General features: G+C 57.6%; 1 protein-coding gene across 6 annotated transcripts in view; it reads right to left on the reverse strand.

The window, feature by feature from the left end:
- HDAC4 (histone deacetylase 4) overlaps nt 1–24,667 on the reverse strand; it is a 281,806-nt gene that overhangs the window by 40,738 nt on the left and 216,401 nt on the right. For all 6 annotated transcript variants that reach the window (XM_032857625.1, XM_032857626.1, XM_032857622.1 and 3 more), the window contains 7 exons: nt 23,110–23,241; nt 19,768–19,880; nt 14,921–15,037; nt 14,639–14,837; nt 8,615–8,835; nt 5,149–5,406; nt 2,547–2,733 (listed from right to left, as the gene is read on the reverse strand). In XM_032857625.1, coding sequence (XP_032713516.1) covers nt 2,547–2,733; nt 5,149–5,406; nt 8,615–8,835; nt 14,639–14,837; nt 14,921–15,037; nt 19,768–19,880; nt 23,110–23,241 — 1,227 coding nt within the window. The remainder of the gene's footprint in view (nt 1–2,546; nt 2,734–5,148; nt 5,407–8,614; nt 8,836–14,638; nt 14,838–14,920; nt 15,038–19,767; nt 19,881–23,109; nt 23,242–24,667) is intronic.

A 24,667-nucleotide genomic window follows, 5' to 3' on the forward strand; every position in this document is an offset into this window, starting at 1 on the left:
AGACTCAGTTCCTACCCTGAGAACCTTCTGGAGTGGCTGTGACAGCATGAGCACACATACAAACAGGCAAACAGCAGGGTATTCAAAATTGGCACAGAAAGGACGTCACCGAGTCCAGGAACTTGCAGCGTCCTTGGGGACAGGGCAGAGCTGCAATGCCCGCTGGTGCCCCTTGGGGAGATATGGCAACTGGGTCACCCTTGGGGGGGAACCGTGGCTGGGCTCTGCTGTGCAGGGAATGGAGACTGTGTGTCTGGAGGCGAGGCTGGAGGAAGGGGGAAGGGCAGGCGGGGGCCATGCGCACCCCTACAGCTCCCCCTAGGACGCACCCATGTCCTATGCCCCTCCCGCAGTGAGGGAAGTGACAGTGGGGCCCACAGGGCATTTGCCAGGAGGGGTGTCTATTGCCCCTGCTGTGGCACTGTTTGCAGTCCCCTTACACATGCTCCCCGAGGGCCAGGCGGGTCTCCGTGAGCGGGCATCTGTGCCAGCACCTGTTCTTTCCGGCCCACAGAGGTGGGGATGCTGTGTGAGCGCTGTCGCCAGACCCACCATGACAGAGGTTGGGGATGGGGGTGCCATCACTGACCACAGGGGAGCAGAGCTGAGGCCACGCTGGACACCTGGTCTGAGGGGGCATCAGTCCCAGTACCTGCCCTCAGTCCCCGGGTGTTGGGGGAATTCTGGGTATATCAGCAAAATGCAGTGGGGCAGGGTGGACATGCGGTTAAAGAGGTAGGTGGTCAGGGGAGTTTCCTGGGACCCAAATGCAGAAACTTACCACCAGCGCACGGAATTGCGTATGTAAGACACGTACGCACAAGAGGCTGTGTTCAGTGGTTCGTAATGGCAACATATACCTATCTCTGCGCATACGCACGTGTATACAGAACACATGTGCACACGTGCTTAAGCAACCGAGATGCCCATCAGTGCAACGAACACGGCATTGTCACGTGGCTGGAACTTCCCAGGTGACAGCATGTCACTCCCGCGATGGATGGGACCCTGGGGATGAGTCTGCAGAGCTAGGGTACAGCAGAGCCAGCCACGATACCCAGCAGGACGCAAGGCAGCTATGATGACGAGCTGCGTCCGGGTGCACGGATACCCCAGGACGGGGCAACCCCAGGACAGGGTGCAGGGGACTAACAAAAAGCACACGAGGACCACTGAGCCCTGTCTGCACGAAATAAATGACATCTGTGTCCAGCTGTCCATCTGGCTGTGCAGAGAAACAAATCTGGAAGATTTAAACCAGACTATTACCGTAGACTACCTCTGTGGGATTAGGGGCAACGGTCAATTTCTACATATTTTCATCCCGTTTGTTCTCTTTATAAGGAACTCATACTGTTTTATATATTTGTTAAAAAGTAACAATGCAGACAAGCCAAGATAGTACATCAGCAGAAGGGGAGTCCCCTGGCCGGGTCCCCCTGGGCAGCATGCAAGCATCAGGTTCCAGATGCCCGGGGGCCTTCTTGGACCCCATGGTGGGCACATTTTATGTGGCACTTTTCTGCTGTGCCCACAGGAACAGGGGTCTCTCTCAGGGACGTGTCTACCTCAGGTCTCCTAATTCTACTTGTGACCCTCTGCAGCTTCCTGGTGTTCTTTCTGGAAAGTCCTGGTTTAATTTCTGGTTAATTACAAATGACGATTTTCTCTTTTAACAGCTAGCGGAGAGAACTTAGCCATATCTGGACACCACGTTACGGTGGGCAGAAAAATAGGATGTCTTGTACTTTGTCCTGTTACAGGGCTTCCGAAGGAGGAAACCATTCTGTGTTTAGAGCACTTTCTCCTCCTCTGTCTCTGGCAGGAAGTATGAGCCGAGAACCATCTGCAGAGTGTCCTGCTGGCCTCTGTCCCGGGCCCGCCGTGGCTGGGCTGCGGGGACCACCCTACTCAGAGCGGGAAGCCTCAGACCCACCTACACAATTCTGGTCCCTGACTGCAGGGGGTGTCACTCTGTAGGCAGGCTCCTCAGGGGTCCTGCAGGGGTGGGGCAGGGAGGGCACGGCCACCCGGAAGGCAAGAGCCTGGGGGCAACTGGGCCATCCTCACACCATGTGGCCTCACCCACACAGGCTACCTGAACCACGTGGGCAAGACCCTCGCATGGGTTTGGTTCACAGAGCAGCTGAGGAGAGAGGACACGCTCACCATCCCTGAAGCACACAGACGGGAAGCCACACAGCCTGCTGGCCACACTGGCCCGCCGGAAGGCAGTCTCTGGAGGAAAAGGATTCTCTAGCAAAGGGAAAGTGGGCTTTGGTGCCCAAGAGAGACCACAGCATCATGGGGAGGGTAAGTGGGAAGGGCGCCTCAGTGACTGACACAGATGGTCCCCCAGCCAGGGGTCAGGCCAGGTGAGGGCACAGGTGGCTAGCTCTCGGACCCACGCAACCCCTAGCCTCTGGATGGTGCAGCCCCAGAGTGGGCCTCCCTCATCCGCTCCTGCCGTGAGCCAGTGTCACCCGTGGGTGCCAGCTGGCCATTCAGACGGGGTCGCCCTGACCCCACACCCTCTGTGCGCATACCTGTGGTGAACCTCGGTTTGGCGGGGGGCTCCTGCACAGACATGGGGAAGGTGGCTGATGCCGGGGAGGACTGCGCCCGGGACAGAGGCCGGTGGCCGCCGAAGGACACGGGGATGCCCGCGGCCTCCATGGACGCCTGGTAGTTCCTCAGCTGGTGGATCCGCTGCTGCTCCAGGAGGAGGGCTTGCTAGGGGCAGAGGAGACACGGGTGTTGGTGGCTTCCAGGAAACCTCCCACCTACCAGCTGCAGAGCTATGCGGTCCCTTCCTGTAAACCACATGCCTGTTTGTTCACTGGCATGCGGCATGCGGCTCGAAGCATGTCAGGGCGGCTGGTCGGGATGGGCTGCCTGCTGCCCACAGAGATTCCCCTGCCTACAGGCAGCCCTCCTGGGCCAGTCTGCTGCTGTCTTGCTTCAGACCAAGAGGACCCGATCTGCATGCCCGAAACGCACGTGAGGAGCACATGGTGGTATAGAAACGCGGACTCTTCCGTTTGGCGCCACGGTCTGCTCCCTGGCCTCTCCCCACCCCACAACCCCCCACTCCAAGGCAGAAAGACTGCAGATGCAGCAAAGAAATGTCTCGCTCAGGTTCCAGATGCCCGGGGCCCTGCTGGCCGGTTTTGTGGCCAGGGAGGGGATGGGCGCGCCGCTCAGAGGAGGTGGGGACCCAGATGGACAATCCCCAGGATGTTAGCTGCTTTTCAGCTAAAATAACCAGTGGAAAAGGAGGTGAAGTCAGAAATAGTTTTTTGCGAATAACTCTTTTTCATGAAAATTGTGTTTCTATGGGAAGAGCACAATACCACAGGAACCTAAAACAAGCAGTTTGGAAACTAAGGGAGCTCGGTATGAAGAGGCAGGTTGGCGCTCGGAGCAGGGACGGCCTCCCTCGAGTGTGGCTGGCGGGCGCCACCATGAGCTCGCACGGCTCTTCTCTGCCCTGGCCACAGGCCAGTGGGGAACCACAGGGGGCTCCAGAAGGGGTGTGGAGGAGTAGGAAGTGCTGGGTGGGGCCCAGCCCCCCCACCGAGGCGCATGTCCCTGTGAGGGGCAGAGGGGAGCCTGCCCAGAAGGGCCCCAGCAGCAGGGGCCGGGCTTGCAGGGAAGGCCTCCCCGGAACAGTGAAGGCACTGCGGGTAGCAGCCTAGGTGCCAGGGAAGGCATAGTTCCTCCACGAACCTGGCCTTCGTTTCCGTGAACAGATCTTGTCCTTTTGCAAGACAACAGGGCCCATGGCCTCTGCGTGAGCACCAGCACAGCAGTTGCACGGGAAGGGAGCCTCTCAGCCCTGCTGCCCGATATTCCTGCCTTCAGGAAGCGGAGTCGGGGCGGAGCAGAGAGGGAGAGAGTGGACCCAGCTGCCCGAAACTGCCTTCCCGTGCTTCTACCAATGGAAGCCACCCACTGCCATAGGCACTGGACTCTGCCTGACAGTGCCTCTCTCTGACACCCGGTTTCCAAAGCATCAGCGGCCTTGGCTTGTGCTTACAAGGATCACCAAGTTCCCAATAGGGAGCTCTGCTCATGACTTTTCAAAGAATACAGAAACTAGGTGTCTCTACTCACTGTCTTGGGGTTATAGCAAAATAACACTTTTTCTCTAAACAAATGCCAATCACTTTATCATCTGCAAAACACCAACCCTGAATGTTCACTTAAGGCTGTTCCAATATCCTACAAGTATCCTAATAATGTGTTGAATTCCACATAGGCGCTCAGCAAGGCCCGCCCACCACCCCGGGAGCAAAGTCCCACACGGGTAGGCTCCCAGGATGGCCAGCTGGGCTCAGAAAAGCACAGTCAACACTGGCTGCCTACAACACCCCGCTCTGGGCCGCGGGAGCTACTGTACCCATACACAGCTCTGCTCCTGAATGAACGTTATAATCAAATCCTGCGTCCTGGGTACCCTGGCTCTTGGGCCCTGCTGGCCAAGAACAAGCAGTCTCCCTGAGGCTTCCGGCTCCCTGGCTGGCCGTCTGAGTGTCCTGCAGACATGGCAGTTTTACTTTCCACTAAATTGATAAATCATTCATCAGATTTATTCATCAGTCTCTTGTGAGTTTGGTTAATATGTGTCAGTGCCTGGGACTAGGTGTCTGTGTCACTGTTTTTTCGATCTATAAAGTTGGTCAGTACTGCCCTTGGGCCCCCAAAGACCCTGCCTACCTTTTTGATCAACTGAGAAATCAATCTACCTCCTCCCACCTTTGATGATTACGCCGATCCTACTAACAGTCGGATTTATGTGAATCTACAGTTTTTACATCTGAAAGAAAGCAATCTCTAGGGACTCTGGGGCTGGCATTTGGCTGGGTTACAGGCGCACGGATAGCCATAGTGGACAGAGGGCCAGTAACTCCCAGTATTGCTAACGTCAAATAGACTTCGAACCGCAGCCGCGTCCTATACCACCCAGGGATGGATGGGCAAGGACCCGGCCAGGCAGGAATGGGGGGCTCTGCAGCATTCACAGACTGCCAGCCACAGGGCGCTGGCCCTCAAGGGACATGGGCCACTGTCTGAGGGCCCGTCCTGACCCTGTGTCCTGCCCGTCTGTCCTCTCCCACCTGGCCTGGCCTTAGCCAGCACGGTCACCTGTCTGAAGAGCAGCTCCTGCTCCGTGGGCTGGCGCTGGCCAGACTCCGAGTCCCGCGGGGGCTCCGCCTCCTCCTCGTCACTCTCTATGGGCTCCTGCTTCACCTGTACCCCAGCCAGCGTGTGCGGCTCCTTCTGCCCTGACAGCCGGTCCAGGTAGGGCTCCTCCAGGAGGGCCTGGTGCTCACGAAGCTCCTCCTCGGTCTCCTCGGGGTGGCTCTCGGGCTGCCGAGCCGGCTCGCTCTGTTTGGGGATCATCTACAAGGCAGAGGGAAGGGAGGAGGGCGACAGGGATGAAGGGACAGTAGAGGAGCATCACAAGGTCCAGATCTCAGAGCAAAGGGCAGACAACCCCAGGGGGATGCTGCGAACCCCTAGCTAAGGCCCACAGCCTGGGCACTGAGGGAGTCTGCCCCACCTGGGGAAGGACAGCCCTGCGCTTGCTGCACATCTGTGAAGGAGGGGGCGGGTGGAAGATGTTGGGCCGGGCTGTGCTGCCCTGCGGAGGGCGGGAGCAGCTGAGCACCTGCAGGCTCGGGGGAGGGGGCCACGCAGCAGTCTGCACACAGTCTGTGGGTCTGGCCCCAGGGCAGGCGTGGGGGAGCAGGGTGCCGCGGCCACTGGAGGAGACCCTGCGTGGAGGTCACCGGGCCTTCTGCTGACCCAGTGGAGGGCTCGCTGAGGCCTCGGAGCTGAGCCAGCAGAGGCGCCCTCCCCCAAACAAGGAAATCATGGCCACGGGAGCTTATCGGATATACTTTGTGGTGGCAGGTGCCAAGCTGTGCACATGTGAGTGCCGTCAGGAGCTCCACAAATGTGGCTGATGGCTTGTGACCCACCAGCCACGCTGTGAGTTGCCCCAGGATGCGGAAGGGCTTACTCCCATTGGAGGGACCTTGGTGGGGTCCGGGGAGGGCGCTGATGGCACCGGCACCCTCTTGGAGGCCTGGGACTGGGAGGACTGCCTGCCCCATACCCATGGCATCAGCTCATCAGCAAAGGAGGCAAACAGGCGGATTTCTCCGTGGGGATGGAGCTGGCTGCCCATTGACCTCAGCTCGCCTTCTGCTTCTTCCAGGAGCGATGCCGGGTGGGATTAGAGCCGAATGTGTCAAAGTCCCAGATGGTTCTGTTTAACGCCCTATGGCGCCCACTCCTTCTTCTTGTGTGTTTTGTGTGTCAGCCTGGGCTGGGAGTGTGGGTCCCTCCCTGCGGCCCCAGGAGGGTGCTGCAAGATGGTGAAAGCTCAGAGGCGGGGGAGCAGGTGGAGCAGGAACAGGGACCTGCGTGCTCCCAGGGCGAGCGTCCCCGGCAGCCTCTCTGGCCTTCTCAACTTCCTCAGAAGATGAGGGCATCTGAGCAGCGACCTCCAGGTCCCTTCAGAGGACTTGGGATGCTCTGGGCTTCCGTGAGTGCCAGCTCGGCCCTGTGAAGCATTTCTGGAGCCGGGAAGTGCTGGCCCCACTGTCCTGGGAAGCGCTGAGCAGGAGCAGGGGCACCTGAGTGGCCACCGTCTCCCTGGAGCTCAGCGCCTATCCTGAGGCGTGGAGAAGCTCCAAGGGGGGCCTTGGCCTCTAGGTGGTGATACAGAGGGAGTCAGGGAGGGTCGAAGCCACAGTAGCCGCCTCCTGTGATGCCGAGTGCGCGTTCCACCACCGGCCATGGCCACAGGGGTTCTGGCTCCACCGCCATGCAGCCTCCTTGGGACGTGGCCACAGGCAGAGGCCTCCCTATGCCTGTGAAATGCGGTTCTGCATCCGCCAGCCAGGTCACGGGCTCGCTGCTCTGCAGAGCTGGTTCGGGGGTGAGGCTCCTGCAGGCAAACGCAGCCGCAAAACAGACACACAAACCAGCTCGCTGTCCTCCTTTGGACCATTGGTGCCCCTTTTACCGATGATGTGTGGACAAATGCAGGTCCTCAAGGCCAGACTGCAGTTGGGGCCAGTACAGGAGCTCATTGGACATGCTGGCGGTCCGCCCACCCAAACACAGGGGCCTGAGGTCTCGGGTTCACGGCCTGGCCACCGCAGGACTCCAGCACTGCGTGGCGCTCCGCAGCTGGGGCAGGAACCGCGTGCTCGTGAACCCTCGGTCCTGCAGGGGCACGGACGCTGGCAAGTGCTCTTTTCCAGCAGGAAGAGGAAAGCCTGTCTGCCGCAGCATGATTCCCAACCCACTCAACTCAGACCCGCTCGGGGGCACGTCTAGACGTGGAGGCATCCCTGCCACTTCCCAGCTGTACGCTCCGCCCACCTGGTGGGGGCATGCATTCTCCAGAAAGTTCCTTTGCCTGGCAAGCCTTTATTAAACACCATGGCACATCAGGCCCCAGGCACTAACAACCAGCGCTGGCCCATGGCTGAGGGGCTCCAGCCAGCGAGCACAGCCAGCTCGAGCGTCCATCCTTCCTGCTCATAGAGGTTCCCGGCCCCACAGCAGGGTTCCCTCAGCCGGGGACTGTGGGAAAACCGAAGTGGCTTTGTTCGAAGGCTGGGGCTGGACTGAAGGCTGAGGTCCCCAGTGCACCCTCAGCAGGCTGGGAGAAGCCCCTCAGGGACAGCAAGCCCCGGCATAGGGCAGACACACCCATGCTCAACAGCATGAGATAACATCACTGGCTCCCCGAGATCCCAGGAGAACGTTGCACAAACACTGCAATCACCTGCTGTTCCCTCTCATAATCAATCACATAACAGAATGCGGGGAGATCACCCAGTTTCTAAATCATTCTTTCCAAGAACTCACCAGGAATGAAGAAGTGTTTTCTGTCTTCCTAAAACCTCCCATCCCATCAGTCAGATCAAATTAAGAAGCCACAGCCATGATAGAAGACGGACGTGAACTACCTTTGATGCTGGGAGTGAACGGACAGTCCCCGTCTTGCCCACAGGAGGCAAGTGCCTCTGCCATCCCCATGAGGGCCGTGTGTGGTGGCCCCCCGCTCCCAAAGGGTTCTGCACTCTCTGCCTGGGGGCCATGGACACTCTGGGCATCTGGCCATTCAGGACCCCGGTGCCGGGGTGGGGGGGGCCGTCTCCTCATGTGTGTCCCTGTGACCCTGTCGTGGGGACCCTCAGGCCAGAGCTGGGCTGCTGCTGGCCCCCACCTTCAGGGAGTGCAGCCCAACTTCGGGTTTTAATTACCAGTGTGTTTAAACATAACAACCTGCGGCAGCTCCCTGCTAACGAGCATCTGTGGGAGGGGCTTTTGGGACCATGCAGGTACGCACACCTCTGAAGGCCGTCCTGCACGCTATCCCCTCTGAGGGTGAAGTCCCACGGGGTGGGCAGGTGCAGGTGCGGGGGGACTTGGACAAGGTGCTCTTGGGGCTCCGGGCGGTGGACAGCTGGGGGATCCCTGTGGGGGTTTGCTCACGGAAGGGGAGGGTCCTCCAGGAAGTCAGGAGGACATGCTGAGCCACGCCCCCGCCCAGCGGCCCCTGCCAGCCCTGTGCCTGCAGACCCACCTTGTTCATGTGCAGCTGCTGCTGGAAGTGCTGCTTGTGCTTCTCCAGGAACTGCTGGTGCTGCTGCTGGATCACCAGGTGCTGCAGGGCCGGTGCGTTCTGGGGCAGTGGGGCCGACTGCGTGCGCCCCAGTGGGCGGTGCTGCCGCAGCTTGTGCACAGACGGGGATACGCGCTCTGCACCCACCAGCGGCTGTGCGTGCAGGGGCAGTGCGCCCAGGCCTGAAAGACACCAGTGGGAAGGTGACACAGGTGGAGAGGTGGCAGGGCATAGGGGAAGGTCCCCTGCTCCACCCCAGAGCCCCGGACACACACCGCCAGAAGCCCGGAGTGCGGGCCACTGGGAGGTGGCCATCCCTTGACAGCCAGGCCCCTGCCATAAGTGGGCATCCAAGGGACAGGCTCCAGCATGGTGGGCCTGCCCACGAGGGGCCCCACGACAGAACCTCCGGGAGCCCTGGGCCCTGGGAACGCTGGTGTCGGTCTGAGCAGCACCGCAGGCAGCTGGAGAGGTTCGGGCCACGCTGAGAAAGGTGGCGGAGGTTCCGGTAGCCTAGAATGTTCCAGAAGGCTGTGGACATGGCTCTTCCCTAAGTGACCCAGAAACTAAGTTGTAAGGGAATGAAATGTCTTTAGGATCAAATCTTTAAGGGTCTCTTCAAGGGGTGACCTGATGCACAAGGGGGACAGTCATGCTTATACAAATCCCGCTACGTCCGGTCAAGGTCAATACCTTGCGTTCTGCTGGCCTGCATGCCTTCACGCTGCTTCACCAACCCGTGCCTGGACCGCGTGCTCAAGAACTCGAACTGATACACAATCCTGTTCTAATCTGTATTTGAGTCTTACTTTAAAATGCAACCTCTTCGGGGGACTCAGGATGCCAAATGCTTCCTCTTCTGTAAGCTTTTTGTACGTCTGGGTTTTTACTTTTGCAAACTGGGGGTTTAGGCACCTTACCGCTTTTCTAATAAACCCTTGCCCTAATTTTCTAATAAACCCAAACCCTACCTGATTGCCCACTGCCCGAAAGCCTCAGATGGATGGACACAGGCTCAGACTGAGGAGGACCCAGGTCACAGGTGTCTGCCCGGGAGGGATGGCATGTGCCCGAGCACAGCAGCAGCCAGGCTCCCTGAGAGCATGGCCCCAGGAGCCTCCCGAGGTGTCCCCAACGGCGAGTGCTCCTGCCCATGTCCCCCCCTGGGGGCTCCGAAGAACCCCCAGGAGCACTACAGTCTTGGTCTTCCCCTTATCCCGTCACGGCTGTGGCGATTTCTAAATGCTGTACACAGATAGAAAGCACACCCAGAGAAAAGACCCAGCCCTCACAAAGCTGTCCCTCACTAGCTATTCGAGACGTTTGTCAACTTTGTCCCCTAAACCACCATCACCTCTGTCCGGTCCACTGTTTTCTGAAAAGAGAAGTCACCATGAATTTCATTATCTGCTCAGCTACTAAAATTACAGTTAGTAACACAAAAGATTGACTCATTCCCTGTCAAGTTTTCTAGAAAAGCTTAAAAAAAAAAAAAAAAAAAAGCATCCTCCTAAAACGGTGTTTTGGAATTCTTCCCGTTGATGGAGGTGTCCTGAGCAGCAACGTGAGGAAGTCTGCCACACAGTGCTGCACTGATGGGATCAGAGGCAACATGGCCCTGAGCAGGTCCCCCTCGGACATGCAGCTCCCTGAGCAGATGGCCCTTAGGCCTCTGTGCACACCAGGAAGGAAGGTGAAGTCATGAGGGAGCAGCAGAGCCGTGCCTGGCTATTGGGTGGCTGGCCCCATGCCCCCAGAGAAGCTTCCCTGGACTCCAGGGCAGGGACCCACTTCCCCAGAGACTGAGCATCCAGGGCTGATCACCGAGCAGGAATGAGCTGCTCTAGTGGCCCAGCATGAGTGTGAGCCCGGCTTCTGGTGCTTGCTGCCCTCCCCAACGGGTACAGGTTCCTCTTTCATGCAGGGTGGCTCTGAGGACACGGGCCACTGTCCCCACAGGGACACGGCAGATGGTGGGAGGACCCCAGTCCGTATTTCACTACAGGCCTCCTGGGGTGTAAAACCCCACAGCCATCCCCCCAGGGACGGGTCACAGTGCAGAAAACGGAATGCCCAACCTACTGGCCAGGTGACTTCCAGTTGGCCCTTCAGGTCATTTGCAAGGGTTTCTGATGACAAACCATTATCTGGCTTTTGGTATATATCCTAAAAGACTTTAGCATCAGACCACGCTACACTGAGATCAAATTCTGTCCTAGGCAACCCAGCCGTCGGCCGAGGCCTGTGTTGTGCTGAGCGCTGTGCAGGGGCAGAGCCTGACCTGCGGCTCCTGGACCTCTCTGGGCAGGGAGGCCGGGCTGCCTAGGGCCTTTTCCTGAGCACCTGGCCAGCTGGGAGGCTGAACCAAGGCTCTGTTCTTCCCACCCATAGCACGGGCGGAAGTTCCTCTGTGGGAGGACTCTGGGAGTCCTCTGGGAGAGGACTCACTTAGCATCACAGATCTCTGCTCCTTCCAGCGGGATCGGGAGGGTGGCCAACACCCCCGAAAGTGCAAGCCGGACCACGTGATCCTAAGGACAATGTTAACTCTTGGCACTGAGCCAGCCATCCAGGTTTCGAGATGTGCTATGCATAGCACTAACTGGTGAGTTCACAAAGGCACCACTTAGATACCCCCACAGATATGGGGGTGAAGAGTCAGGCTGCCCTGATGTTTTGGAGCCAGTTCTGAAGTGCTGGCCTTTGTACTATGGAGATCGCGTTAAGTAGATGAACTCACACTGGACGAGTGACTCACGTGGCCTGGGTCCTTAGACACCCATCTGATGTGTCCCTAGCCCTACACACCACAGTGAAACTCTTTAAAACCCTTCAAAGGACAGTAAGGCAGCCGAGACTTGGGTCTAACTCGTGGTTTGCAGTTCGGGCCACACGTGAGCTTCACAGGAGCACTGCAAGAAAAGCCGTGTGTGGCAGGGCCTGCCTGGACCGTTTGGCCTTGCCGGAGCTTCTGGGGGCCTGGCCGGGGCCAGGGATCGCTGGTTAGGTCCCAGGTGCAGCAGTGCCCACGGCCAGTTGTGCTCAAGCCCCTCCTGGGATTCATGGTTTTCAGGAAAAATGAGGAACACAGGGGGGCATGTGATCACCGCTGCGGAGACCGGCAGAGCCCCTATGCTCGGAAGGACGACCACAGGTGAAGGCTGCCCGTCTGCCCCATACCAGGCTGAGGCCAGCCCCGTGAGTGACCAGAGGCTAGAACGATGCCACACCCGGCAGGTGAAACACCTGTTCCCTCCACTGGCCTTTCTCCCCACACTCCCCTAACACTCTCACGCAAGGTCTTGGCAATCCCTCCTCCTCCAGGAAGCCTTTCTTCCTTGATGCCCACCCTGAGCGCCCTGTCTGGACCACAGCTCTCCGGGCCCGTGGGGTCCATCTCCCCAGCGCCTGGCCCAGAGGAAATGCTGGGCTGAAGATCTGTGCCCTGGCCACACAAGGACCACATCGGGTGAGCTGTCTGGACAACAGGAGCACACAGTGCTCAGCAGATAGGGTTTCCTCCTTGGGACGGTGGTTCCATCTCTCCCCCAGCCTTGGGGAGTCAGAGGCCCAGCCTCCGGGAGTGCTCCAGGGCACACTGCTCTTCTCAGAAGATTTAAGCAAACTGCTCCAGCTGTGCTGGGGCAGTGGGAAGCAAGTAGGCGAGGGCCACTTGGGGGTCCTGCTCCGGAAGGGATGTGGCCCTGTGACCTGCACCTTGACCCGGGCCAGCCTCTTCTCCCCTGGGGCCTCTGCTTCCACCCTTTATGAGATGGAGCTGCTCTAGCTCAGACTTTCTGTCTATCATGATTATCTGCAAGGACTCATGGAAACTCGGGTCTGCTGGCTGGTGGCCCTCAGAAACCCCGACTTCCCCTGGCTTCGACCCCAGAGCCGTTGGCTGCAGGCAATCAAGCCCGAGCAGGTGCCGGGAGCGGGCCGGCCATGCCCTAAAAGCACAGCGCCTGCTGTGCGGGAGGGAGGTGAGCAGGAGATGAGCAACATCAAAGCCATGTGGAGGCGGGAGCTTCTGCAGCCTCGGGCAGAGCACACAAGAGGGAGGCCAAGCCAGAAGGGAGTGGGGATGGGGACTGGGGTCCAGCTGGCCTAGGGGCCAGGCCCAGTGAGAAGGGCGGCCCTGGTTGGTGAAGAGGGAGCCCATACAGCTGCGAACCATGCAGTGGGCCCATGGGCACCAGGCTTCTGCTCCCGGCCAGTGCCGCCCAACAGGCCCCTCTGTGCGGACACAGACCAGCTCAACAACCACCAGCCACCTGGGCACCCGCTCCGCCCCATGTGGGACCAGAAAACTGAATGTTTGCTTCATTTCTGGGCCTTAACTTCCATTTTCAACGTCAATGGCCATGTGGGGCCAGCGCTCCTGCCCAGGACGGCTCTGCTTGGGGTGGCGAGGCCTGCCCAGGCCTTGAGGGGCAGGATGCCAGGTCAGGAGGCGTGCTCTCACCGAGACCTAAGTCAGGGCCCTGTTCCCAGGGAGGGGATAGGGAAGGAGCCACGAGAACTGGAGTGGACCGACAGGGTGGCCTGCGGGAGGTGAGGGAGACAGCAAGGTTAAAGGTTAGAAGTGCCAAACCCAAAAGTAACCACAATAGTGAATGTCTAAGGGCACCATGGCAGGTGCTGTCCTGTGGAAAATATGCCTCACTGAGCCCTCAGGAAACTCCAAGGGCAGGTTACTTGTGTTATCCCCCTTTCATGTATGGGGAAACTGAGTCATGGCACATGGGAAGACTTCCCAAGGTCACTGAGCTGGGAGAAGGGGAGACGAAGGAGCCTGTGTTCCTGGCCATGACCCTACCTCCAGCACCTCCAGCCAGGGTCCCTGGAACTGGGAGGGGCCTGTGGATTTGGGGGCAGGGTGGGCAGGGAGCCGGCCAGGGTCTGGGCAGTCATGTCCCAGCCTCACTGCTGCAGGCAGGCCGTGGGCAACTGCCGTCACAGACAGGGCCATGAACTGCACACAGAAGACAGATCCAGCAACGCGGTCAACCACAAAGGAGTCAAGTTCAGCAAATTTACCGGCGAGGTGAGGTCCCATAAGGAAAGACTACTTCCTGGGAAGCTGTGGGGCACGGCGTTAGGAAAGCTCTTTAATGGTGGGGGAAGGGCAGACCCTCCTGTGATGAGATGAGCAGGGGACCGGGATCGTGAGGACAGTCAGGTGTCACCTACGTGTTACTAAATGACACGAGACAGAAATTCAGGCATCCTCACTGCTCAGGCCCTTGATGCTGAGAGTCACAGAGACTCAGATGTAACTTCAGATCAGACCCCGAGACCCCTGCGCTCACAACCTGTTTTCTGAAAGTTAAGGAGATGTGTGGTGAGGCTTCCACTCCCCCACAAGCTGTAGACCCCTCAACTCTGAAGAGGATGGTGACCCCAGTGTTAGCACCAGGGGAACCAGACAGACACATGGACACCAAGGAACACTACTGGAAGATGGAGCTCGCCATCTGCAGACACACCTGAGGGCAGGATATGGCCCCTCGAGTCCAGACCGGCCCCATGACTCTCAACAAGGTGACCAGAACGGGCCCTGTGTGCCCATAGGTTGGGACCTGGTGATGCGCTTATTAGCACCTGCATTTTCCACCCAAGTATCAGGGAGTGTGAAGGGGGTGGCTCTGAGAGTCTTTTCAATTCTAATTCTGAATAAATTATCAGATTTCCAGGAAGCCAAGCATGAAGGGCCCCCCCACCCCTGCTCACCTGTGCTGAGGGGCGTCCATGTGGCCACCGTGCTCACCTGTGATGAGGGGTGTCTGTGCAGCCCGGGCCCCCATGCTCACCTGTGACGAGGGATGTCTGCACAGCCCAGGCCCCCATGCTCACCTGTGATGAGGGGCGTCTGCACAGCCCAGGCCTCCCTGTTCACCTGTGACGAGGGGCATCTGCATGGCCTGGGCCCCCCTGCTCACCTGTGATGAGGGGCATCTGCACAGCCCGGGACCCCGTGCTCACCTGTGACGAGGGGCGTCTGCGTGGGTGGCTGCTCCAGCAGGACCATGTGTTGTAGGAGGGGGTTGTGTGTGGCCCCGCCGTCGCGCTCCAGGGGTGCCGTGCTCAGGTAGGGGGTGAGGTGGGTGCCGGGGAAGAGGGAGATCCGCTGCTGGAGGGCTGGGAGAGCAAGTCGCTCGGCTTCCTGCTGGCCGGCCGCCCCCTGGAGAGGCACAAGCATGACGCCCGGGCCGAGGCCCTGGGACAGTGGCCCCACACCGCGCACACCTGCGGACGCCTACTCACAGCGGACGGGCCGGTGGCAGGCAGTCCCAGAGTGATGTTGGGCAAGGACGGTGACGTGTAGAGGGGGAGTGGGGCCACGGAACCTTCTCGAGTCACGAGTCTGTGCGCCAAGCCGGTCTGGAGACAGAACACATGAAGGCCGTTACACGCGGTCTGTCCCCAGTAAGCGTGGGCAGCATATGCCACAGGAAATCACAACAGAAAACACGTCGGGGCAGGCCCTGCTGAACTCCCAGATACTGCAGTACACACGTACTTACCAGGTTCTAGCATGCAGGTGGGCATGACATTTTAAAGCAGGCCACAAACGTAGATTCACAGCCCATTAGACTCCTGTTTTTATCCATACTGCTAATTCATCGTAAACTATCAAGAAAACCTAAGATAGTGTATTTTAAATTATATTCTTGGTTGGGAAGGTCTCTTCAAACACAATGTCAGAAACAGAAACCAAAAAACAAAAAACATTGATTAAAAATACCCCTCACAAAAAAGGCAAGTAACAATCGCTGTAATGCTGGCCACACATTGGGCAGAAAAAGCTCATATGTAAAGAACTCACAGATCAAATAATAATGAACAATGAGAAAATCGCACGGAAAGGCAAATGACAAAGAGCTGATATTAAGGGAAAATAAACTCATGAAAAAATACTCAACATCATTAGTGATCTAAAACATATTTAAAACCTTATTAAGCCAGCAAAGATATGACAACTGAGAATACTCTTTTGGCCCCAAGGAAGAGAAGGGCATTGATCAGTGCGTTATAAGTTGGCGCACTCTCTCTGTAGGAAAACTTGGCGATCCATGTCAACAGCCTTAAAAATGTATCTGAGCTTTGATCCTGAAACTCCACTCTTAGGATGGCCTCCTACGAAACGATGCTGGTCCAGGGATGGTCCCAGGAAGGTATGGCTGAGGCGCACAGAGGCAGGGGAGCTGAGTGTCCCGCAAAGCGTGCAAGGCTGAACAGACAAAGGTACACAGGGAAACACCTCCCCGACTGGCTGGCATCTCAATGACGTCTTGTTAAATTAGAAAAACAAGCTGTGGAATTGGATAGTTTTTCAAAAGCAGATAGACAGGGAGGACCAGGACAAGAAAGACAGTCAGGAAAAGGTTAGCAGGAGCATTCACCACGGATCTGAATTATTGCATCCTCTTTGTCCTTTTAGAATGATATTATTTGCTACAAAGAACGCTCTTTTATTCACCCCAACATCCTCCCAGAGCAGAGTCAATGTGCTAAACCGAGGGGCAGCGAGAACAGGCGCATGGTGTCGCCACAGGCTGGCCGGGAGGGTTTGCAGATGGAGTCTGCATCACGGAAAACAGACTGATGCACAGCCGACCAGTCTTCTCTTAGTTCCCTCGCACTGTGGTGTGTCACCGAAGAGGAGACGCACACTGGTGCCTTCGAATTTCATATCCAAGAAAATATTATGAGCTGAAAGTTATCACCAAGTTGCTGTAGACAGCAGGGGTGGACTGACCGCTGGCCTGGCTTGCAAGCGGCTTCTTCATCCCATCGAGGGTCGGAGCGAGCTGGGGTTCCCCTTGGAGATGCCGTGGGCCTGGTCCCAGAACAGTGCGTGGACGTTAGTCCTGTGAATGGACTGGTTTCCCAGTGCACGTAGAAGTTCCGTGGGCATTATACTCTAGTCTGTTAATGCAGTATTCATGCAATATCATTAAGTCTTTTTGAACGTACACACCCTTGCTGAAGAACACTTCATTGCTAAAAAATGCTATCCGTCATCTGAGCTCTCAGCGAGTTGTAGCCCTTTCGCTGGAAGAGGGTCGCACCGCGATGTCCATGGCCACTGACGGATCAAGGTGGTGGCTGCTAATGGCTGGGGCGGCTGTGGCAGGTTCCTAAAGTAAGACAATGATTTGCCCATTGACTGACCTCCTTTCTCCATTTCTCTGTCGCACGTGATGCTGTTTGATGGCATTTCACCCGCAGGAGAACTTCCTGCCGCCGCTTTAGTGCCTAAACGAACATCATATCCTAAACCCTCTGGTGTCTCTTCAACGGTCTTCACAGCATCGTCACCAGGACTAGATTCCGACTCGGGAAACCACTTTCTTTGCTCGGCCCCAGGAAGCGACGCCTCCTCCCTCAGATCTGATCACAAGATTGCTGCAATTTGGTCCCATCTGCAGGATCCAGTTGGAATTCCAGTTCTCCTGCTGTTTGCAGCCCCTCTGCAGTGACGTCCTCCATGGAAGGCCTGAAACTTCGATTTGTTTAAAAAAAAAAAGAAAGAAAGAAAGAAAAGACAACATCTGCAAAGCAAGATAAAGGGGCATGTGCTGATCCTCCGGCCCCGCAGGAGCCCTGACGCTGCTGCTGAACACAGCCCTGCTGTAGTGTCGTTTGGAGACACGATCTTTGTTCGGATGCCATGAGGTTAAAGCAGGAAGGAAAGTGTTCTTCGTGCTGGGGCACCAGGTATGTGCTGTCCTACACGTGGCTCGTGGGGAAGCTGTGCGGGCCTGACCCAGCCACCACCTTGGGAAGTGCCTTCCCTCGACAGAAGCACTTTTTGCCACAAGTGAAAGAATATCAATGAGCTCGGCTCCTGAGAAAACGGCTCCAATTGCCATGGAAGGCACGGCCCCACGGGATTGCAATTATCCAGGAACAAAATAAGCAGACCTCCTAATGTCTGCAAAGTTATCATTTCCTCTTTATAATCCCTCTATTGTTTTATCTTATTTATTTTTAGAAAGAATGCCACCTTCTGAGAATGACTGGGGATGCTGACTGCCCACACGCGCCGAGCGGGCCGTCTCCATCCGCCCTATGCCAGGCTTATCACCTCCCGGGTTCCGCACAAAGTGGGGGTGTGGCTACACACCCCGTACTGCACTGGCCTTCCAAGCTGGAGGGAGCAGCTCTCTCTGGGTCTGGGGAGGCGATTTCTTCTGTGTAAGTGGGGCTGTGGCAGGGCAGCGGTGATGGGGGGTGCGCAGGGCAGAGGTGGGGTGGGGTGTGTAGGGCAGCGGTGGGGTGGGGAGGCGCGCAGGGACAGCGGGGCCGCCCGGTGCCCAAGGAGGCTTCATGAGGCCTGCACGTTCTCAGGAGTGGTCAGATTCTCACCAACCCTGAACCCACAGAGGTCATCCTGGTGGGACGAGATGGTCGGGAGACCACCCTGCTGACCGCAGGGACAATCTGATGCAAAGAAGAGCAATGGCCTTTTCACTTTTCTTGTCAATCCTTTCACATCTGTAATTTGTAGCAGCTTTGTTGACATTCACACGTGACTTGTAAAACTTGACATGCAATTTAAACTGGATCCGTGTAGATGCTCCCCAATAAGGCAGCCCGCAGAATGAACCCGATTAGACAGCAGGTGGGGGTGCGGCTGACAAGACCTTGCTGGCGGGCATGTGTCGTGCCGGGAAGCAGGGTCCCAGCAGGGCCCCGAGGCTCACTACAGGCAGCCGGCCGCTATGACCTCAGTCCCGCAGAGCAGGGGTGTCAAGATCTGTGACCATCCACATAGAGCTTACACGAGGTTGAAGGGACAGGTGACGAAAGAAACAGATGCGCAAGGACATGGGGAGTGAGGAAGCGGGGGCGGCCGTGCACACCACGACCTCAGGGGCCGCTGTCTGTTCGTGCATCGGCGTTCACAAACCTGCCCGAAAATGCCTCGCCCCCACACCTGCCTGTCCCCACTATACTCTGTCCTCCCATCGGGAGGGCAAGATTCACGTCCAGATATTTAGGAGGAAAGGAAGTCCCTCTGTTTAACGAACTGTAGCCTCCTGTGAGTTAGCAGCTCAAAAAGAGCTCTGAAGAACCACTCACGCAGCAGGACCATGTGCGTAGGGAGCAGACAGCACTCTGGGCTGAATTCACTGGGAAACTCAGTGCTGACGTGGCTCCCCACGTGGTCACCTGAGCCCGCAGCCTTGAGCGTCGAGCACGCAATCCTCTTCCTCTTCCCGAGTGCGGTCGGCGCCTGCCTTTCGCAGGCTACAGGGTTGCTGCCTGGCCACCTGGCCCTCCAACCCCAGGGCCTGGCACGGGGCTGGCCTGAGGCAGAAGCACCAGGGACACTTGTGCAATAAACACACACACCAAAGTGAATAAAGAAGAAGGTCCTGGAGACCACGGCCCGGAAAGTACCCCGCAACCCAGGTCCGGTCCAGGGCACACCCAGCAGCCAGCCCCGAGCCCCTCCACCTGGCTCAAGAGGCCACCCAGCTTGTCTCCCCAAGATCACCCTTCCTTCCTCTCTGCCAGCTGACTCCAGAACTCTGTGTGCCCATGTGACTCTCAACTACAGCACACATGGTGCCTGAGGGGCTTGTCCGAGGCCGGTGGCATTTGGGAGAAGCCTCCCGTGGCCTTCCTAACCGCCCAACACCCTAACCATCCGCCCCATGTCACCCTGCTCCCCTCCAGACACAGGACGTGTGTTGGTTGGCTGAGTATTTCTGAAGCACCACAAGCAGCTTGATTCCCACCCAACAGCGGTTCCCATGTGTGCTGTGTTCCCGTTCCCAGCTACTATGCAGAGCCCCGGGGACACACGGGTGTGGGGCATCTGGGGCCCAGTGGCACCGAGTGTGTGTTCTGATCAGCCTAGTTAAATACGCTCTGAAGGAGGCCGGGGCCAGAGGCTGGGGTTACAGCTGTTCTCATGTCTGGACCGCTGTGCTCCAATGTAAAGGGGGAGCAGGGCTCAGTGGCAGGGAGGGGCCTTGTCCGGGACGCCTCCTGACCTGGGCAGTCAAGGCTAGAGGGTCATTTCGAGGGAAACAACTGGCTGAAACTGCCACGGGGCCAGCGCAGAGAACAGAAGCAAATGGCAAGCCCACACTGACCTCGGCCGGGATGCTGGCGACGGCGGGCGCAATCCCGTTCTCCGTGCTGACGTTCCCGGAGCTGTTGTTGGGGGAGCTGGGCGCAGAGCCGGGGGCGCTGCTGCACGCCGAGTCTGTGGGGTGGAAAGACACGTGTGAGCTGTGCTCCGTGCCAGGGTCCCAAGCCACGTAGCTGTCCCCCAGGGCCAGCTTGCTGACGGGCAGAAACTGCATCGGGAAAGAACATGACCATAGTCCCCAAACAGGGGCTGCGAGGCAGATTCCCTACTTTTGATTTTGCTATGGACTCCCTCGTGAGCTCTACATGGACGGCTCTGTGGGGGCCACATCTGAGCCTTTAGGCTGTGCACGTTACCAATTGTCTTCCTCTTGAATTTCAAGATGATCTGACACACCGGGAAGATAAGGCCTTAAATGTCAATAACCAAACCACAAAAGACCAGGAAACACAGACGCCTCATGACTGTGAGTAGTGACGGTCAGGTGTGCTGTGCTTATCAACACAGCCACTGGCCACAGGACTCCATTTGAATTAAAGCCTCTCATTTTTCCTGCACGACATCAGACACCCAGGGGGATATGCTGCTAGCTTCGGGGACTGATCGGTGTCTCCCAGAGTCACACGCAAAGTGATCCTCCAAGTTACTTCACAGGGAGCCGTGGCCCAGCCCTGCGGATCTGGACCAGTCTCCACAGCAACAGGCCACGTCTCGGGGACGCGTCCCACCCCCATCTCCTTTTCCCTGCCAGCGCAGCTATGGTGGTGACACTCAGTGTTTATCGATGGACCTGTTCAGCTTTATCCATGTTCTCCTTTGGTTTCATGGCCCTTGACAACGGCCTCAGCACAGACAGAGAGCTCTGCGGTCCCCGGTCCTCTTGACCAGGCCGCTGTGAGTGCAAGATCGCCAGCCAGGCCACTGGCCATCCCAGATGCTGACGATGAGCTCAGACCAGAAACCCCACCCCCTAACCCCCCCACCCCAACACACCAAACCCAGAGTTTACTTCTCTATTGGGGGAAATCACCTTTGCTTATACTTCATCAACTGGGAACTGCTAAGAAGGCCCCTGGCTTTCTGCACGAAGACAGAGCTGCAGCCTCCGGGGCCGCCACCTTGCCTTTGAGTGCAATCCCTGTGGCCCTCGTGGGACCTTCTCTGCGGATCCTAGCCCAAGCTCCACGCCGGGTTCCCCCAGGACTCTCTGCAAATGTGCACCCCCAGTGGGGTCACCAGGTAACTGTTCTTACGTAGCAAGGGTGTGAGAAACTGGGCCAAGAAAACATATATACCCAGCTCTTCACTCACTTTCCACTCAGTTATGCCGCTTCTAGGAATGTCGTCTGGGAAATGAACACAAATGTGTCATCGTCACAATGTTATCCGCACCTGCCCAAGTGGGGCGCCATTCAAGGTGCCAAAAGTGCTTTTGATGAATCCGTGTCCCACCGTGAGCTCTAACCATTCGGACGCGTATGTGCACGGGCAGCTCACTATTACCTCTGTTCCCAAAGCACGCGTGGGCTTCGTTAGCAACTGGGGTAAAAGCAGCTATGAACCTGCCTAGTCCTGGGCCCCTATCTGCCCAGCTGGGCCCCCAGCCCGCCCCCCCCATCCCTCTGCAGACACGCACTCCCCTGCTCTCCCGCAGGAAACCGTGCTCCCCAGGGCTGCAGATGGGGGTTCCCTTGCTCGATCAGGACCACCTCCCTTAGCTTCTTACTTCCTGTCTCCTGGAAAGGCATTTCTGCACTCTGCCCCTGGAAGCCTGTCTCCTCCTGTCCCTGTGCCAGCTGCACTCACCCCCCATGCATTCCCCAGCCTCTCCTTGCCCCAGACCCCTTCACGTGCATCCTGGACGTGCCCTGACCCAGTACCAGGCAGCTGGAGCAGGTGCAGTTCGCTAGAGGGGCCACCCGTGACGGGTGGGCCTCTCCAATGAGATGCTGAGCTCCGGGAAGGCGAGGGCCTGCGTTGCTCTGTGCACACGTAGCCTGATGCTGACTCACCATGGCATTCAACAGCCCCAGGCGGACAACGTGAACATGCGAAGAAGCCTGCTGACGGTTCTGTCTCACCCACTGCAGGACTAGAATACATGCGTGGCCCTTCTGCCCATGGGAACCGCCGGCCCACTGCCAGGCACACCTCAAAGGAGACAATGCTGCATCTGCGTTTGGACATGGGCTTTCACTCCCGACTTCACATGGAATCCCCCAGGGGCTGAGACTCTGGGTGATGGTCCCTCCTCTCTTCAGACGAGGCCCTGAACCCCCAGCACTGAACATTAGTAACAAAGTGAGGAGCATCGACCCTTTCAGATGAACGCTCAGAGGCCAGAGCTTGGATGACGGGGTTTTCCGCTGCTACAGAGCCCTCAACACAGTGGGACGGGACGGGGAGCGGAGCTCTCCCCCTTACTCAGAGGCCCCGGGCTCGGTCGGTGCGTGCGTGGTGCTGGCCACGGACACACAGAGGACCAGCACCGGGGAGCCCTGTCTTCCTTCCCTAAGAACCCAACACATACAGACTGCCACCAGGAGCCTCAGGTTTCAAACATGGTACCTGAACTTAATGCAAACAGTGCCTTTGCCTTCCCCCCTTTATCCTGGTGCTGGTGTGTGCCCTCAGGACGCGGGATGCACCCTGGGGGCTGGGGTATGTCCTCAGGACGAGAGAACCCACAGGAAATGGAGTGTGTCCTCAGGGTGGGGGTGCCCCAAGATGGGGCGTATCCTCATGGAGTGGCTGTACCCCGGAGACTCATATGCCCCAGCAGGTGGGATGCACCCTTGTGGTGGTGTGCGTCTTGGGAAGTGGGGAGCATCCTCAGGAAGGAGGCGTCCCTGAAGACTGGGCTCTGGCTGGGGGTGCACTACTGCATGTCTACCACTAGATGGGGGCCGAGAGCAATGCTTGCTAAGGAAGTGGGGACCACCGCGCTCCCTCCTTCATTCCCTTCCCACCTGTGGGACTCTTGCCAGGAAGATTTCAATGCTCCCCAGTGGTCTGGACATTGTAACGGGCAGTGGAGCAGATCAGAACCATGTGATTTACCGCTAATAGGACAGGGTCAGTGAAACCTTCAGAGAACCCTCAACTCAATATTCCTGCAAACACCCCATACCGTGTACAACCCGGGTGTTCTGGTGGCCTGGTGCTCTTGGAGGCTGGGGCTGCGATTAGACAGGAGGTGCCCTGCGTGCCCAGACACCAGGGGCGGCTCTCGGGCTCACGCTTCAGGCACCGGGGGCGGAGAGCGCCGTGCAGAGGTGTGGGTGTGGGGGGGTAGGGTACAGGAGAGCCCCGTGGAGCAGGGGTGGGCTAGCAGTGGGCGTACCCGTGACATCCAGTGGGCGCTTCTTCAGAGCTGTAACCACTGGCCCGTCTTTTCTGCGCAGCAGGGGGCTGCTCCGTCGCTCTGCCACCTTCTGCTTTAGCCTGGACCGTAATTTCAAATTGGGTTCAGAAGCTGCATGAAAAGGAGACACCGTTATAATCAGACGGTCATGGCTGTGGTCAAGTTTCTCTCACTGGCAGTTAAAAAATATGCACGTTGGGTAAATATTGAGACAACACGGATGTGCGGGTCCAGGGTAAAGGGAAGGCAGCGTTCCTGAGGCCTGTGCGGAATATCTCCAGTCCCACCCACAGTCCAGGTAATGAGCAAAGCCTGTCTGAGGCTTCCTGCTGTTTCTGTGGCCCCGTGGGTCGTTGAAGGCCGGTGACCCACCTGCTCTGTGTTATACTTCCTTGTTCACCTGCCTGTCAGAAATTCCTCCCGTAGCCAACAACCCGGAAACAAGCCACTACCTGTGAGCAGTTGTCCTGGGGCCCTAGGGCCAACCAGTCCACACCTGTATGGGGGTGAGCAAGCCCCTGTCTCCCTGAGAGCCCACCTGAACAGGACATGGGCATTTCAGCTTGGTTCGGTCTGTCACCAGCTCTGCGTGTACTTTGCAAACCTGTGTATTTAAGCGCGGGGGTTCCCATGCCCCTGCACCTGGAGAGCAGACCACCCCCCGACCAACCAGGTCACAGCTCCGGGAAGCAGGGCAGGGGCACGCCCCTGTGAGGCTGCTCTGGGAGGAGGGTGCCCCCCCCCTCATCCCCATGTGGATGCCCCTGCAGGAGTCTCCATGAGACCTCAGAGCCAGGCCAAGGGTGAGATCACCACTGCAAAGACATTCGTTCAAGTTCTGAGGTTTTACCTGACAACTTCCAAGTTCCTACTGCCTCTCTGTTTGCAAATAAGCAAGGTTTTACCTTCTTGTTTGTTTTTAATCAGCAACCCTGCTGTTTTTAATCTTTCTGAACAGGAAGTTCAAGCTCTCCAGAGCACAAGCAATATAATCGAATTTCCCCCTGGAATCAGAACTAAGACTGGGTTTGAGGCAGCAGGCCGGGCACGGGGACCTGGTCCCTTGGGAAGCAGGGTAGCAGTGTGCCAGGCCTAAGTGCTGGGGTGCCAGTGATCCGGCCGGAGGCTGGGAGGCAAAGGGCAGCTCTCTGGGGGCCCTGGGAGGGGAAGGGGTAGCAGGCCACCTACATGAAGCTTCCCGGAGCAATCGAAGACACACTTTATGAGGCCACCGGACCTCTGACGATGCCACCCGGGTTCTGGTGGGCACATGGGGAGAGGCACCCTTTCTGCTCTGTGCTTGTGTGTAGGGTGAGTGCCCGTTCCCCTGTCGGACTGCATGGCCAAGAGTGGGAAGGATTTGTATGAAGATTATGGAAACTATTCTTTCCTTATTTATTTTGAGATGACTGTAGATTTACATGTTTCATTCACTTCTATTTTTACATGGAGTTTCTTACCATTACTTAACACAAGGAAAAAACCCAAACCTCATCTAACAGGCAAGAAAGCAACAGCTATCCTCATACCACCAAGG

This window comes from Lontra canadensis, unplaced genomic scaffold, assembly GCF_010015895.1.
Source record: "Lontra canadensis isolate GAN:19392208 unplaced genomic scaffold, GSC_riverotter_1.0 scaffold13, whole genome shotgun sequence".
Taxonomy (NCBI): domain Eukaryota; kingdom Metazoa; phylum Chordata; class Mammalia; order Carnivora; family Mustelidae; genus Lontra; species Lontra canadensis.